This window comes from Arachis ipaensis, chromosome B3 (assembly GCF_059453495.1).
Source record: "Arachis ipaensis isolate K30076 ecotype BB chromosome B3, ASM5945349v1, whole genome shotgun sequence".
In the NCBI taxonomy this organism is placed as follows: Eukaryota; Viridiplantae; Streptophyta; class Magnoliopsida; order Fabales; family Fabaceae; genus Arachis; species Arachis ipaensis.
This window is the reverse complement of record NC_142438.1, coordinates 129,873,934-129,892,421: the sequence shown is the minus strand read 5'-3', so window position 1 is coordinate 129,892,421 and position 18,488 is coordinate 129,873,934. Positions and strand designations below refer to the sequence as shown.

The following is an 18,488-nucleotide window of genomic DNA, read 5'->3' as shown; positions in this document are numbered from 1 at the left end:
TCAACACCAACCACACCATAATCGCCTCAACATATAAATTTAACAATACCACTCAATAATTTCCAACTACAATTTACATCAAACTCAACAATTATTTCCTATATCCACTAAACATGCACTATTTACATAATTCAACTTATCCTGTAGTCAACTAGCCTAAGTTTTCACGTAACATTATATATTAATTATGAGAAACCAAAACCATACCTTAGCCGATTCCTCCTTAAGCCAAAAACATCTCAAAAACCTCTTCCACACAAGCTCCAAGTCTCCAATTCCTTACCAAAAGAATTCCTATCTTCCAAGGCTCAATTCAAGCATCCAACATCCACCACTTTGATTCTAACTCACACAATTCAATCTAATAACATACAATTTTACTATAATCAACATAAGATTCACCAATTTCAATAATTTACAAGCGTTCAGAGGTTTCTTATCGTTCCACAGATGATTTAGGACAAAACCTAATAATTTCTCACCACTAGAGCACACCTAACATCATCAAAACACAAAATCTCAATACTCATGAACCCAACATTTTCGAAATTGAAGAGAGAAAATATAGGTGAGAAATTGTCAATTCCTTACCACTTTGTTTAGATGGCTTTGAAGAGAATTCCGAGGTAAATGCATGGCCGCTAACGGCTCATCAATCGGAGTTCCAGATTGAAAGTTACATGAGAATGAAATTTGGGTGATTTGAGGGTTAGGATTCTTGGCTCTTCTCCCTCGATCTCAGTATGAATTTGTTTTATGAGAGGGAGGAGTGGCTGAGTTCTCTTTATATATGTTGGGTCTTAGGCCCAATATAGACTCGGTTTAACCAGTCCGGTTCGTTGGCCCGGTTTTGGACCAAAATCTTTAAAATTAGTGTTAAAATTCGTATTTTAAACATTTTTACTTCTTCAAATTATAAACTTTAATTTTATAATTTTTTTAATAATAATTAATTTATTGATTAATTATTTGTTAATTACTCGGAGTTTATAACTATACTAGATTCGGTTGGGTTCTCTTCCTAGCTCACAAGAATGATACTTTTTCAACTTTCATTGTTTTATGCAAAAAGATTCAAAATGAAAAGGATTTGAAAATTGCTTCTATACGGAAAAGAATTTTAAAATCAAGATTTTGAATTATTTTGTGATGAATTAGGTATATCACACAATTTCTCTTGTCCTAAAATACCTCAACAAAATGATGTTGTAGAAAAGAGAAAAATAGAAGTCTTCAAAAAATGGCTCAAGCCATGCTTTGTAAAAGTGATGTACCCAAATTCCTTTGGGCTGAAGCTGTAAATACAACTTGCTATATTTTAAATAGAACCATCATCAGAAAGTTTTTTAAGAAAACCTTCTACGAGATATGGAAAGGAACTCCTCCAAATCTTAAATACTTTCACGTCTTTGAATGTAAATGCTTTATTTTGAATACAAAAGACAATGTTAAAAAATTTGATCCAAAGTCATATGAATGTACTTTTGTGGGATACTCAACCACTAACAAGGCTTATAGAGTATACCTTAAAGAATATATGACCATTGAAGATACCATACATGTTACTTTCTGTGATTCTAACTCAGTTTTAAGTGTCGTAGAGGATAATGATACAGGAAATCAAGCTGAACAGAATCTAAGTGGAGCCCAAGTTCAAGACAAATTAGAATCCATGCAAGAAATCCCTGATTCTGATACTGTAGACCAAACTGCAGGAGACAAACTTGTTTTATCTCCTAACACTGCAGAAACTTTTGGAAGTCTCAACAATCTTGAACTAAACTAGACTGAATCTGCTCCTACATCTTTCAAACCAAGAGAATAGAAATTCTTGAAAAATTATCCACAAGAGTTTATTATTGGAGATATGTCTTAAGGTGTCAACACTAGATCCTCAAATAGAAAGAGGATGGAACAAAACAATCTTGCCTTTGTTTGTAAATCGAACCATAAACTATGAAGAAACCTCTTGAAGATCCATCATGGGTCAAAGCAATGGAAGAGGAGCCGATTCAATTTGAGAAAAACGAAGTGCGGATACTAGTGCCAAGCTTCAATGGAAAAAAGGTGACGGAAACAAAGTGGATCTTTCGAAACAAGTTGGAAAAAGATAGTAGCATAGCAAGAAACAAAGCAAGACTCGTAGCTCAAGGATATGATCAAAAAGAGGGAATTGACTTTAACAAGTCATTTGCTCTGGTTGCAAAAATGGAAGCAATAAAGTTGTTACTTGCTTATGCTGCACACCAAGGGTTCAAACTTTTTCAAATAGATGTCAAATGTGCCTTTTTTAAATGGTATTATTGATAGAGAGGGATACATGGCTTAACCTCCCAATTTTGAAAACAAAAATTTTTCAAACCATGTTTTTAAACTTTCAAAAGCTCTTTATGGTTTGAGACAAGCTCCTAGAGTTTGGTATGAGAGACTTAGCTCTTTCTTATTGAAAAATAGCTCTCAAAGATGTACTACGGATAGAGCTCTCTTTATTAAAGAATCTAATAATCATTTTATTCTAGTTCAAATTTATGTGGATGATATTGTATTTGGTTTGGCAAATAAAATCTTGTGTGCTAATTTTAGCACTTTAATTACTAGCGAGTTTGATGGGAGAACTCATATTCTTTCTTAGACTCTAAATCAAACAAACTTCTAGTGGCATTTTTATGTATCAAGGTAAATATGTCAAAGAGTTGGTTAAGAAATTTGGTTTAGAAAATGTTAAGCCAATGAGCACATCAAAGCATCTAAACTCTAAACTTAAAAAGGATGATAATGGCAAAGGTGTGGGTGAGACTAGGTTTAAGGGAATGATCGGATCTCTCTTGTACCTCACTTTCTCTAGACTGGATATAGTTCAAAGTATTGAAGTTTGTTCTAGATTCCAATCACACCTAAAAAAATCTCATCTTTCAGTTGTTAAAAAGTTTATTAGATACATAAATGGCACCTCTGATTTTGGCTTATGGTATCTTAAATCTGATAAGTTTGGTATAATGGGTTATTGCGATGCAAATTTTGTTGTGACCAAATAGACCGAAGGAACATATCCGGAATCTATTACTTTCTTGGGCAGTCACTAAATGTGTGGTTCAGCAAAAAACAAGGCTACGTGAGGCTGAATACATAACTGCATTTTCATGTTGTTCACAATTGTTGTGGCGGAAAAACTAACTTATATATTACAAATTGTAAGTCAATAGTATTTCCTTAATGTGTGCAATAAATATTTCCAAAAATTCTATTCTGCATTCTAGAACCAAACACATTGAAGTAAGATTTCACTCTATCAGAGGACATGTTCAAAAGGAAAACATTGATATTCAGTTTGTAAGATATGATGACCAACTTACTTATATATTAAACCACTATCTGAAGATAGATTTTGCAAGTTGAGAACAACTTTAAAAAATTTTTATGCTGAATCTTTGAATATTTTGATGATGTTCTCTGCATATTTTTACCTTTCAGGTCGACATGAGATAAAACTGGTCAAATGATGAATCCTTCTAGGTTTTCTTGATCAATGCTGAATGTTATCTTTTTTATTAATAAGGGTCAAAGTTGAATTTTTTTTTATGGTTCCTTATGTTTTCTTAAAAATTACCAATAGGCCCAAAAGAATGATCTAGTCTATGAAATGAGCTTCATCTTTTTTTTTTAATCATAAATCCTAAATATTTATTTTTATATTTTTCTACCAAATTAAATCAAGTTTAGATTCTCAAAGATATTTTTTGACTTGTCTTTTCACTTGTTTACTTCCAAATATTTATTAAAATATTTTTTAAATACTTTTTCAAATATTTTGAAAGGCCATTTTGTGAATAAGCATTTATTGTAGTTACTGAAAACTGCTCATCTTCCTCATCTAACTTCTTATCATTTTCACAAACTTCATTCTTTAGGGTTCATTATAATGAGAAAGAAGGTGGCTACTCACAGAATTTCTTTGGCAAACCATCCTCCTCAAAACCCTCCTCCAAAAGGTCAAGTACACACCCATATACACATTTACTCACACTCTTCTTCACATTCATCTCCCATTCCCGAGAATATGGCTCAAACAAAAACTACTTCTCGTCGCCTTTCAACGGCACCTCTAGAAGCTGGTGCCTTTGGGAAAAATGTGGCCAAGAAAAAAAAGCCTATGATCGAGGAAGAACCACTCATGTCTCTACCTCCTCACTCCTAATCTCATCCACAAGAACGTTCCGCTCCCAAAGCTCCCTCAAACCGAATAACCAAAGGTAACCATCTACCCTTTCTTTAATCTGCAAAAGAACCATACAACCCTGATCCTGTTGAGTTTAAATCTCATTTTGATAATTTTTCACATTCTCATTTTGATTCATTTTGTTTCTCCTCTAGCATGAACTTCGAATTTCACAGGGCTATTAGTTTCTAATCGTCCCTTATGTTCAACTTATTTGGCTGATTTAAAAGCTCTGGCTAAAAAAGGGTTTAAACTTTGTTGAAAATATTGTTTATTTGGACTGAAAAAATCTTTTCAATATTCGAAAACCAGTTTACCCTGAGTTGGTTTGAGATTTTTATGCAAACATGTACTATCATGAAGAATCTGTTTATTCATATGTTAAGGACCATGAAATTTATTTGAACAAAGACTCCATTAGTGAAGTCCTAGATTACTATGGCATACGTGTAACTGCTTACACCTCTGGTAAGTGGGATAATGATTTGGACATTTCACATAAAGATGTTTTGGCCAATATATGTATGAATATTTTTCTCATGGATGGTGTCACTTCTAACCATCAGTCTCTATGTCTTGTTAGAGCCCAGTTGCACCGAATCATCACCCACATTCTCTTGCCTCAAAGTAGTTCCTATCAAAGGGTTACTCTCTGCGACACCTTAGTTCTCTTTGCCATTCTCAACAAAGCATAAATTTCTTTTGCATACTTGATCATGCGTCGTATGTATGACTGTATTCGCAGTGATAAAAATATTTTCTTATCATATGACATGTTTTTAACCTATTTTTTTTGAATATTTTGGTGTTGATTTAACTAATAAGACCGAAGAGAATAGAACTTCTTATCTTAAAGGCAGTGGTGCAGTAAAACAAACTAAGAAAAAATGGACTAAAGCTGCGAGAGACACATTCATGAAAGAAGAAGAGGATGAAAGTATCCATCCACCTTCGGCTGTCGGTACATCCTCCTCCAACAAGTACTTGGTCAATCGCATTGTGAAAGATGTTTTACAAGAATTGTGAATCTAACCAAGCATTTAATCAATTCGAGCAAACAAGCTAGGAAACTGGCCATTCAAAATTAAAATTCCTTAAAAAAATCTCAAAGCCGAGTTGAAGTACTTCTGAAGTATATTGATTCTTTGGAAAATGAACCAATATTTTCTGATCAAGAAGAAGAAAAAATCTTGGAAACCGAGGATGAGGGATCTGATGTTTAGCTTTTTGTCTCTGTTGTCAATGATTAAAACTATTTTTGATGATTATGTTATACTCATTTGATACTCTTTACTTTAACCGGACGACTATAATAGTGACTTGTAATTTGTTTAACTTTGAATTGCAATATTTCTTTGTGCCTAACAGATTTTGTGCAGGGAATACTTCACCTCCTTGATAATAAAAGAAAAAGTATGTAAAATGTAACACCCTACCACACAAAACCTTATGCTATAGTCGTAAATTAGATGTGGTGAGACATTACGACACGTAAAAGCAAAATATACATACATAGTATTCAAAAGATAATAATATAACTAGGAGCCCGTGAAGAAAGGATAAACAAAACGATGACCATTATCACACACAAAGTGTTAAAGATAAGAAGCATCGAATACAGAAACAAAAGACACATATATAAGATTCGGAATAGATATATAAGTACTAGTCTCAACCTGTAAAGAAAATGCCGGCTAAAATATTACAAAATAAAAGTATAAAAAATACATCCTATTTCTCCAACATAAAACCTCTAAGAGAAATCTACAAAACAATATCCAAAAGCAAAGAAAAGATACTACATAAAACAAAATAAACTCCAAAAGATGTCTTTTTTGCTTTGCCAAAGGAATCTTATACACTCACCGAGGTGCGTTACGTCCTATATCTGTAAAACAGAAATTATCACAACGGGTGAGAATCCGAAGGTTTTCAGTAGGGTAATAGTTCCAAAGAGAGACTACGTAAAACTACATGAACCCGCTAGGCAATCTTGATCTCCAAACTCACAAAGTTTAAGCCTAGGGTTCTTTCTAATCCAAACAGGGTTTATATACTAAATCTTAGCTCTTTTCAACACCTCTCAACATCTTTGATTTCCAATATTACAGTTGTTCAGTATTCAGTATCCAATTTAGTAGAGACAAACACAATTAGTAATCAATGCAATTCAAACACAATTAGAAAGTGAGTATAGCAAGTAATACAATTAGCAATTAATAGGATATTCAAATAGGCAAACCAAATACAATATGCACACTAAAACAATTTCAAATAGATGCACATGATGCATGCATGTCTTATTGGCCATGAGCTCATGGTACCATTATCTCAGCGGAGAGTGTCGTCTCACCTTCTCCTGGAGGTATAAACCGTGCCAAACAATGGAGAGTGCCGCCTCACCTTTCATCCGAGAGAAAGTGGGGCGGAATAAAACCGCCATCCCCACATCACACCGCAACTACGGAACAAGCGGAATAGAACCTCCGTCCTTACCCGGTGTGGGTGCCAAATTAATACGCAAGCGGAATGAAATCACCGTCCTTACCAATCAATAATCGTTATCAATTTCAAACACGCAAGCAGGATTAGACCACCGTCTATGCCAATTCAGTCTTTCATATCACAATTAGTTATAATCATTGACTTTAATTACTTTCATAAGCCTTTCTATTCAATAAAACAGGATGTGTGCACCTGTACACCTCTGTGCGCATGCACATATCTGAAGGCATTTCTCGTTGTGTACGTACGCACACTCCTGTCCGCACCCATAGCTTGTAAAATTCTCTTGGGGTGTGTATGCACACCCTCGTGCATACGCACGAGCTTGAACACTCGCTCTTAGTAGTACGCACGCACACCCTTGTGCACGCGCACACATGCCAAATTCGCTGATTTTCTATAAACTCTACAATTTCAGTTTTTTACACCATTTTTCAAACGCCCATAACTTGTTACAAAATTCTATTTTTCTCCATTCTTAGACGATTTTAAAGCTCTCATCATCATCTTTGATTTAGGATAAGTTTTACCCAAATCCAAACTCCAAGCGCCAAGTTATGCCCCATTAAAATTGGTCAAAAATCTATTTTTACACCAATTCTGCATAATGTCATTTTTCACATGTTTTTAAACTTACCATTTTCAAAATCAACATAAACCCATTTTCTAGGCACCCTTTATGCTCAATATTCAACTTTCAATCGTATCCTAGCCATCTAAGGCCCAATCCATCAATTTCTAATCAATTATCATTCCCAATTCATGTCAATTCCATTTCAAACAACCATAATAATTCAACCATTTTCAACACCTCCATTAAGACTTGTCATTTACCAAAAGGGTGTATCTCACCCAAATAAGGCCTTCAGCCCATTTTTTCTTACCAATAGCCATTATAGACGATTAATTCACAATTCTATATCCAATTCAATCATACTCATATATATAACTCATCAAAGCTCATTTTTCAAAATCCATACCACATCACATAATCAATCATCAATCATTCACACCAATCCATCAATAATTTACAACAACAATTAATTCCATTCAAAACTATCCTAGGGACGTTTAACCTAAATTTTCACATAACCTTACCTAATGTCTACCCGAAATCAAAACACGTACCTTATTGATGGCAGTTTTTAACCTTTAAATTTTCTCACCGAAATGGACCCAATCCTCAACCAAGTGCTCCACAAACAAATCAATCTCTAATTTCACAACAATTAACTCAACCCGAACATAAGCCCTTGAATCTTTTTCCTCTATCAATCCAAGACAAGCACTCGAGCAACTTTATTAAATCCAAATTTACCGAATTCTCAACTTAGAGTTTACATAAAATGGGGGTTTAAAGAAAGCAAATGTCACCTTACCTTATCCCATTCGAAATTTGGATAGAATCTAACTACACACCCAAAAATCTCAACACCACATACCCAAAACATGAATTTGAGAGGAATTTCAAAAATAGTTCAAGGTTCTTGGGAGTACTTACCACAAAAATGGTATAGAATCGAACAGGACAACAAGGTGGTCGCATGGCCACAAAGAGGTCTTCGATCGGAGATACAGTTTGTGAGTTATGTGGATTTAAAGTGTGATATGAATAGTAACTTAGGGCTCTTCTCCTCTCTTCTCTCTCTTCTTCATTTCTCTCTCTCTCTCTCAAATGAGAGGGTGAATGAGCTGAATTCGCTAAGTGACAGGGGTTTTAAGTCATGGGCTTGGCCCAAATGAGAGCCCGTTGTGATTTTAGCTCATTGGCCAAACTTAGGGCCAAAATCTTTAAGATAAGTGTTCAGATTTTCATTCTAAATATTTTTCTTATTGTTTTTACAGTTTTAGTTTTCTCAAATATAGTACCAGACAGATTTAAACCGGTACAACAAATTTTTAACGTCGATATGCGTTTTTCTATAATTAATTATATTTTCGCACTCATATTTATTTTTTAAATTAAATTTTTACCGATAATTATCAAAATTATAAATTTTAAATTTTTAACCTTTTTTGTTCATAATTAATGAATTGAATGAATGTTAGAATGATGTTTGGCTAATTGGTACTGATTTTTTGAATGGTGCTGACTGTTTGGCACTATGATGTTTGAATTTGATGAAGTAGTTTGATTAAAATTAATTATAACCATTGGTTATAATTTTTACACATAGATGGCTATTTAACAGTAATTTCAGGATCGAAAAACATACAAACAAGGAGAACTAATCGAAAAAAAGAAAAGGGGAGATCAACTTAAAGATTGAATTATCAAAGGGAAGAACTATTAAACTCTTCTTATTTCTTTTAATTACAATTCATTTTAATTTATAATATTTGTCATTAAGGGAGAGATTATTGAGTTTAAAAAAATAAAGATAATAATTTGATGATGACTAACATTATAGTCTTCGGTTGAAAGTCTAAAATTATTTTTTATGTGTGTGTTCATTGTGCATAAAAATATTGCTCAAAACAAACCTAAAAATAAAACAGACCTAAAATTAAAAGTATTCATTTCATTATTTGGTAGCCCAAGAATATTGTTGCTAATCATAAATTAAAGCAACATTTTTTCTTTTGGCCCAAAATAAGCAACCGAACTCCGTTCTCTCTTCAGTCTACAACCTATGTTATTAATTCCTAAATTGAGGAAGAAAGAGAAATTACTCAAGAAAAAAGAAATTCTCGACTCGGTGCTCAAGTAAAAGAAAAAAGGTGTTTAACAAAATCAAGCAACAAAAAAAAAAAAAAAAGAAAAAAAAGTTAGAGGTTATGGCAACAAAAGTAAATACCAAATCAAAGGTAGAACAACATTTTTATCTTTATGCTTCTATTGTAGCTTTTGAAGATGTCTTTTTCCTGCATGCATTATTCGAATAAGATGGAAAAAATGGAGGTTATGAATCACTACTACAAATCAAAGGTCAAAAACAAAATTTGGAGCTAAAGAATTGATGAATGACTCAAATCCTTAAAGCCAAATGAAAAAGAAAAAAAGAGAAGCAGCTAGGTAACGATGCATGCCAACTCTAATCACTCGATGCATGCCAACTCTAATCACTACTGCTGTCCCATCTCTTCTTTGCGTTGCTGCTCTGATATTTGGGGAAGAAGAACAAGCCAAAGGTGTTTAACTTAGTTCAAGTTTTGGAAGCTTTACTCTTTTTTTAGAAAGAGTAAACGGTCAAAAATTGAAATAAGGAGAGTGAGCACACTGTTTGGGTTCTCATAGCTTTTGAGTTTAATCTTTTTCTCCTTTATGGTTTCATATTAAATTTTTTATTTTTCAGTATTCATCTTTTGTTATTTCTTTTCAATGAAAAAAGGTAATTAGTGAGGTATCAGTAAAAGTCATTGAAAGAAAAGGTAAAGAAAGTTATCTTGAAAAAGCCAAAAAATTATGTCAAACTCTTTTGTATGTATTTCTGTTTTTTATTCATGATCTTAAAAGATTTTCTTACTAAGTTGGATAAACACTTAATGGATGAAAGTTTAAGAGTGAACCTAGCTAAATTAAGCTTGGGTAAAAGTTTGGTTTGTTTGTCCCAGATAGGATTGAATAGAATTCTAAAAAATTAGTGATTGTAACATTTGTAAAAGATAATAAAAATTTTACCATTATTGTAATGGAAATTGGATGTAGGTCACATTGCACATGGTGACTGAAATAGGATACATGGTTGTATCATTCTCTCTTTTCTATTTTTTTTCTATTTTTTTTATTAAAATTAGATAAAATAAAAGTGTCTCCTACTTTATCTATTTCACAGAAATTACAGTAACTAAAAGTAAAGAATTTGCTTAATGTCTGATCAATTATAAAGAGATAAAATAAAATTATCTCCTAAAATATTAACTTGACATACTCAATAGTTAATAAATTTTAAATTTAATTTAAAGTTAAAGTAAACAAATTAAAAAAAAAAGTTATAAATTTTTTTTAACCAAAAATAGAAAAACTCAAATTTGCAATCTCAAAATAAGTATGAGAAGATTATCTCATTTGAGTTATAACAAAGAAAGTTATAGATTTAACTTCCTTTTTTTAAGACATTAATAAACCTTCACAATTAGAAATAGAATCAAATGTCTTGTAAGCTTTTGTCTTTTCTGTCCTTCCTCCTGCGAAAAGAACGCAAAGTTAAGAAAACAAATTTAAAAGACTCCAAATTTGCATGCGCCGAGTACAGATATTGATAAATGAAGATTTGTATACTTTAACATGTAATTATTTCGTTATGACTGTATTATGACCGGTCATAACCTTTTTCTCCAAAAGGATATATCAATATTCAATAAAGAAGAGTGTAAATGAATTGCAAAGCGACCATAATCACAGCCTTCTTTCTTTTCTTCTTATTTTTTAATAAAAAATATTTAATAACTAAAAAATATTAATAAAAAATAATCAAAATTTATTTTATTTAATATTTATTAATTATTACAATAATTAATATATAAAACTTTTTTTTATCTCCCTAACATGCATTACCTTTTTTTAATATACCTTAACACTGTTATTATGCAATCCTTTTCACATCATTGTGGTAGCAACCAGGCTAAGCAGTTATTCTCTCATATTTATTTTGCAAGTCGATAAAGATAGAAACTCCCTGTCCTGTATACTTTATATCTGTAGTAAACAACAGAATAGACTACCATAACTGCACATAAATCCAGATCATGTTTTCAAGTCCTTGAGTTTTGATTTGCAAAAATTTCTCGTATAAATAAGTTTTCATAACACTCTTCAATGAACTATAACTGAAATAATATAATCTTTCAATTCTCTTTTAAAAATCAGTCTCAAATTCAAAACTCACTTTTAACTTGAAAAAAAAAAAAAAGAAGCGTAACACCGCCAAGACCATTTTCCCAGAAAGGGTTGACCAAAAAAATCAAGGTTTAATTTAATTATAATATCCATCCAGCCATCTCCTTAAAATATTGGGAGAACTTCACTTGGAGTTTGTCTAAGCTCAGGAAATTTCTAGATGGGCGTTATGTGAAACACAAAGGACCAGTCGAGAGTGCTAAGAGCCAGTGGATGGTGCACGCTGATGATGACGTCGTTGGCAACACACATGCAATATTAATTAATTCTCCGTCTCCTCCATGCCCACAGCCACAGGCTCCACAACTCATCAACATGACAATAATACAAAATAGTCACTGGGGAGTTCCACTTTGTTCTTTATTAAGTCTTAAGATATATAGTATACAGGTTCACACGGTGCACACGCGTCAGGCGCTACATGATTTCGTCGTCAATCTCCCACTTCACACACTCTCTTGTCTTGTTTCGTTCTAATCTCTTGTCGTATTTATTGGTTGAATTTCCTAAGCTTCTCTAATTTCTTCATTTCCTTAACGCACCAGCCATTCTACTTCCATCACCGCCATTCCCACTACCTTAGCTTCTCATGCACGTATCTATATATATAACCCTCTCTTACTTTAACCACATTATTCCATCTCTTTCTCTCATCTCTTCTACCTACCAAACTAGCATGGTGCAGATACACGAAGAAGAAATGGACGTAGAGGGCGTGGACTACGAAGAGCTGAAGAAGCGCATGTGGAAGGACCGCATGCTGCTCCAGAAGCTGAAGGAAAAGCGTCCTAAGCACGATGACCAAGAAGAAGCCTCGAGGAGGAAGAAGATGGCACGTGCTCAGGACTCCATCCTCAAGTACATGGTCAAGATCATGCAAGTCTGCAACGGTCAGGGCTTCGTCTACGGCATCGTCACTGAGAAGGGAAAGCCCATCACTGGCTCCTCTGAGAGCCTCCGCGAATGGTGGAAGGACCAAGTTAAGTTTGATCAGAGCGCTCCCCTCGCCATCTCCAAGTACCTTCCATCAGGATTACTGGATCACGAAAATGGTGACTTGTATGCAAGTTCCTCCATGCATCTCTTGAATGAACTCCAGGATACTACCCTGGGTTCTCTCCTCTCCGCGTTGATGCAGCACTGTGTGCCACCGCAGAGAAGGTACCCTCTTGACAGAGGGCTGGCTCCTCCGTGGTGGCCCAAAGGCAACGAGCTATGGTGGGGTGAGCAGGGCCTTCTGGCCCAGCAACAAGGCCCGCCCCCTTATAGGAAGCCCCATGACCTCAAGAAGGCATGGAAGGTTTCCGTCTTGGCTGCCGTCATCAAGCACATGTCTCCTGATCTCGATAAGCTTAGAAGCTTGGTGGCTCACTCCAAGACCCTGCAAGCCAAGATGACTGCCAAAGACACTGCCACGTGGTCCAAGGTTGTCAACCACCAACAATCCCTCTCACAAATCACTCCACCATCCCCATCATCCACTGAAACCTCCAAGAGGAAGAGTAGTGTGTTTGATTTCGATGATGGTGGTGCTGATATTGACGATAACAATAGTAAGCAGATGTATGCATGTCAAAACGCTGAGTGTCCGCAGAGTGAGTTGTGCATGGGGTTCCCGGACAAGAACTCAAGGATGAACCATGAGTCCCTATGTGCCTACCGCACGGAACAACCCCATGTTCTTGATGATGACACCAAATTATTGGATGATTTGATGAACATGGACCTAGCATGGTACCATGATGATAATAATCATTTTGGGAACGAAGATCTTGTTGCCTATGAGTTGGCTGAGACTGCAGCGGGTGCCACCATACCACAAGACTATGGACTCTTCAGTTTGAATGCTGGCATTCACGAAGATCTTGGATTGCATGCATCATCAGAACTCCACTTGGAAGCAGGAGGAGATAACAAGAATAACATGCTTGAAGCCTTGAACTTAATCTAAATCCACCACCGCAACAGATCACACAAGAGCTCGAATCAACCTCAGTCTGGGACTTATGGCGTACCCACTAATTATAATTGTACTGTATATTCTTATCGATCTAGTAATTAATATAATCGGAAGAAAGTATAAAAAAGTTATATGGTTTGTTTGCATAACATGATTGTATTGCTTTCTTGTTCTGCTTTACTGTTATATATAAACACATTGGAGAAAGAGAGAAGTAATGAATTAAAGAATAATTTTGAAATGAAATATCGTTGTTCTATAGTTCCTAAGAAAATATACAAGTTTGATATTAGATTGAATTAATCATAGAAACTATGTCTTTGAGGTATTACGTCTTCGAATTCAAGTCTTGGGTGAGCGTAGGAGTAACCCTTCCTGAACCTGTTGTTTCTATTTCTAACTTCCACATCCACAGAGAAGATAGCACAAACAGGCCTGTGGTCAGAGAACCTTGACTCTCCTCGTATATATGATAGTTGTTCAATGCCTTTACCACGCCATAGTATTCTATCACACCTGAAAATTATTCAACATAAGTGGTTATCGGAATGGATTTCTTCATTCAATATCAATATTTATAGTAGTACCATGCTGGAGTTCTGCGTTTTCTCTTGGATTTGACCGTCTCTCCGGCATAGGAATCTGAATTTTGAGAATACTTGTAAGTTGGTGCAAATACGATCCTTCCCTCTTGGAATCCATTGAACACCCTTCCTGCCTCTCTTTCCATGTTCAACTGAGGAAAACATGTATACAAGTCAGTAGAATCAAAAGTAATAATAATGTTATGCGAGGACTAGGAAGCATATATACTATACTCACTTGATCTTTCTCTAACAATGTGTCCCAGTCATTATCCTCCAAGAGGGTCCTTGTTTCCTCATAACTCAAAGCCACCCGATAGTTCAAATCACCTAGCCATATTATTCGTCTGCAGAAGATGCAGATATTAAACAGGAGAATTTACAACTAAAAAATTAGTATAATAATAGAAATACTACTTACTCATGGTCAACAATCTTTTCAGGGGCTTTAGCACAAGGGTTCTTGCAAATCCTAGGGAACTGTATCCCTTTGAGGATCTCAGCTACATCGGCATTCCTCTTTATCTCATCACCTTCTTTCTCCCCAGAAGCCAAGTGACTACAGATGAAACAAAAGCTTGTTTGGTGTATTGTCATGCTCATTGATATACACCCCTGCAAACCAATTATCATTTCACATGCACTACTATTATTTATTTATTAGTTTTGGAAAACTCAATATGATTAATTATGATTATGAATTTGCATACATATGTACCTTGTTACCTAGGCAACCCATGATTCCTCTTCCAATAGTATCTATTCTAAGATGGCCAATATGAGGTACCAACTCGTTTTTAGCCCATACAGTAAGAAAAATGCCAACCATTTGCTTACTTGATATAAGGGAGTACTTGTTTTGGGAATTCATTGGTATCTCTGCAATGGAGAGCAACTCTTCCATGCTAGTCTCACCATGAATCTCATTATCTATCTTACTAACAGGGTCACTAAACTTTCTCCCCCTCCTTCTGTCTCTGCTGATTGGAGATTCCACTGGACAATTACATGCCTTAAGGAGGCAGCTACCCTCTGCCCTGAAGCTCTTACTCACAACTTTCAGTGACGACTTCTGAAAAAAGTTCAGACTTGTAGGCCCCTTCAACTCCCTCGAGTTCTTCAGGTTCGAATCATACGAATCATTGTGCTCGTTTCTTGGCCTGTTTAGTGCCTGACTTATCAATGTTAACCACTTTGCTGCCGGTTCATTGTCTTCAATTACCAATACATTCCCAGCGCTAAGAGGAACTATTTCTTGAAATCTTAATCAAACACAGACACAATCACATATGTCAGCGAACTCAATTCAAAGTTTTACTTATTAGTTTCTTGCCTTGCCACCAAGCATGATGTAACTGTAAACTCACCCCAATACATATACATCTGCAGAGCCCTCCACCAGCAAGAAATCTTGAAGGTTCAGATCATAGTTTGGCGACTTTCCTCCTACATTCCAAGTTGCAACAAATATCCTACATGCATTCCCAGTTATTATTAATTTATTATAAACAGATGTCTTACTAACACGAGCTTCTAATCTCACTACAATAGGCGAAGAAAAATACCAAACCTAAAACTCTGTCTTTCAGTTTCTGGACCCATAGGTCGTTCAAAAGTAGACAAATTTAGGCCTTCGATTCCTGGGCTAGTCTCCCTTTCTGTCAGCACATATAAGTAACTAAGGTCATGCTTTATTCCCATTATCTTGACTAATCATAATTGCAATGAGTGTACGGAGACACTCTTTCTAACCATGATGCCTAACACAGTTGGCAACTATATATGGGGTTTTATTAGCGGAGTAAATAGTAAAATTCGTATTTGAAAGATTATTTATTCTCTAAATTGGTTTTTAAAAAATTCCTTTTGATCAAATTTGTCCTCCAAATATTTTAAGTTAGCCACATTAGTCTCTCTCTCACTTTTGGTGTTCATGGTATCAAAATTTGTAGATGTGACACTTTAAGTGACACTACAATAGACATCTTTTTTTGTGACTACTATAATAGGCATTTGACAATACTAATTAAGTGCTAACATGATAAATTTATAAAATTAGATCAAATCAATTCTAATTTGAAGAATTTCAATGTCTCAAAGTTTTACTCAATTTGAAATTAATTTGATCTAATTGCATAAACTTAGCATGTTAATCGTCAATTAGGACAGCTATGAGTATACTATGATCAATATAGTGTCACTTAACGTGCTACATTAATAAATTTTGAGTAATCAACAACGAAAATGTAAAAGGATTACCGTAACTAATTGAAAATATCTGAAGGACGAATTTGATTAAAAAAAATTTTGAGAATTAATTTAAAAAAAAATAATCTTTGAGAGATGAATTTGATTATTTACTCTTTATTAGCTATTGCCCTATTGTTGCCGGAAAAAAAATATCTAAACAACAAATAAAAGATTTCCTTTTCCCCCTTGATCACAAAATATTCTTCCTAATAGCCAATATTCTTTTTTTGTTAGGTAAGCTACAAATATCTTGCCAAGTACTTGGGACTATATACGAGTTGGATGATCCAGAACGTAGCATTGTCCCAAAAGTTTCTCAATGTAAATTCAAGCCACAAAATTTGAATATATAAAAAGAGTTTCAGGGAATGTAAAAAAATTTTTTATGCTACAAATTAAGTGCATGCAACATTAATATATATGCATACCTGAGAAGCTTTTTCTCATGAAGGGAGATACTTCCATGAAAGATTTTCTTCCGAATTCAATCTTCTTCTCCAAATCTTTGGACACGAAAAGAACATTCATGAAAGAAAAATTAAAGCAACGATGACAAAAAAGAGAAAAAGAAAAGTGAAAAAGAAATTACCGAGAGTAACTCCTTGATCTCCTTCCTCATGTGGCTTGGTGAAAGCATCATCGTCTGAGCCTCTCCCAGTTCTCTTTGAACCGAAAATCTTGGGAAAGAGAGACTTGAACCAAATAAAACAATAAAATAAATGAAGATAAGAAATTATAAGAAATGAAGGAAGGCATAATGCAGGAATATATGTAGAACGAACCCTCTTTTTCTTGTCATTCTTGTTGGTAGTAACATCGGGAGAAGAGGCTGCAGAGATTTGCCTGATAGGGCTGATGGAAGGATCGCTGGCTTTGGTCATTTTAGAATTATTATCATTTGAAATGGTACAAGTAGAATTGGAACAAGCAGCGTAAAAATACGACATTCACTGGCTACTTCGGGTTTTGGAACATGCATGCATTATAAGATTATATTATTATATATGATATTGAGTCCTCCACCCTGCTAACATGCACCAGATTGATCGCGATGTAACTAACTCATCATCTACGAGCCTCCTGCAACAACTTTCACACTCGTATTTTTGTATGTGTTTAGGATGTTGCTGTTTTCCGTTTTCAAATGGCTCAGATTTTGGCTGCACAACTTTCGGACAACTTAACGATGAGGCCTCATACCCATAACAGGTTATGCTCTTCCCTGATGAGGCCATAAACAACTCACAAATATACCAAATATTACACATGCTTCCATTTTCCACACCCAAATATTGTTATTTACTTGTTTCTATTATAGAATGGGGGTATATACTGAATTCTTTGTTTTAATAATAATAATAATAATGACTCAATTAATTACAAATCATTACATAATTATTAGTATATCTCTATTTCTCTTTTTCTATTTTTTTTATTTTATTTTTCTCTGAACTTATGGAATTGGAATTAGAACATTTGATGGAAAATCAATTCTCTGATTAATTTTTTCTCATAAAAAACATGCTAGAAAAGATATTAAGCAATAAAAATTCACACATGACAACATCAATTGAAACAAACATCTAGAAGATACACTCCACATTATAACGTAATGTCAGGCTAAGTATTGCAAGATGAAATTCAAATCACAAAATGTCTAAGGAAACTCTTCCAAAATATTTAATGGTCCGTTTGAATTACTTTGAATTGACTATTAAAAAAGTATTTATAATTTTTTTAAAAAAGATTTTTTTTAATAGACAAAAATTATTTTATATTTGATTAGACTTTTTAAAAAGAATTTTCAAGTATTAAAAATATCTTTTGTATTTACTTTTTTATAAAAGCAAGGTATTGTCAGTTTTTTAAGAAAGTAAATAATTTATTTTTTTAATAAAAGTGCTTTTTTTAAAAGACGTATCTAAATTCCAAATAAATAAAAAGTTGTCGCAATCAATCTACTAAAATCTTAAGAAAAGAATGTAATCAATTCTTTTATTTATTTTGTCTTTCAAAACTCTTTTTTTTTGTTTCTCACGGTTTTTCCCAGCTGTCACAAACCTGAGTTCCATTTAAAAGTATGCCGTTACCTGAGTTCCATTTAAAAGTATGTCGTTAGCTAATGGGTTGTTG

General features: G+C 34.2%; 2 protein-coding genes across 2 annotated transcripts; one reads left to right on the top strand and one right to left on the bottom strand.

Moving 5' to 3' along the window:
* The first annotated feature begins 12,150 nt into the window (after positions 1–12,150).
* On the top strand, positions 12,151–13,705 carry LOC107633669 (putative ETHYLENE INSENSITIVE 3-like 4 protein). Its single transcript, XM_016337275.3, has one exon. It carries the CDS (start codon positions 12,151–12,153, stop codon positions 13,510–13,512), a length of 1,362 nt encoding a protein of 453 aa, XP_016192761.2. The 3' UTR covers positions 13,513–13,705.
* A 115-nt stretch (positions 13,706–13,820) lies between these two features.
* Positions 13,821–17,390, bottom strand: BST1 (DNAse I-like superfamily protein). The gene is made up of 10 exons (XM_016337276.3): positions 17,138–17,390; positions 16,945–17,047; positions 16,784–16,858; positions 15,676–15,763; positions 15,473–15,577; positions 14,824–15,367; positions 14,527–14,720; positions 14,344–14,452; positions 14,109–14,257; positions 13,821–14,037 (listed from the first exon to the last, which is right to left on the bottom strand). Exons 1-10 carry the CDS (start codon positions 17,300–17,302, stop codon positions 13,821–13,823), a joined length of 1,749 nt encoding a protein of 582 aa, XP_016192762.1. The 5' UTR covers positions 17,303–17,390.
* Positions 17,391–18,488: the final 1,098 nt, after the last annotated feature.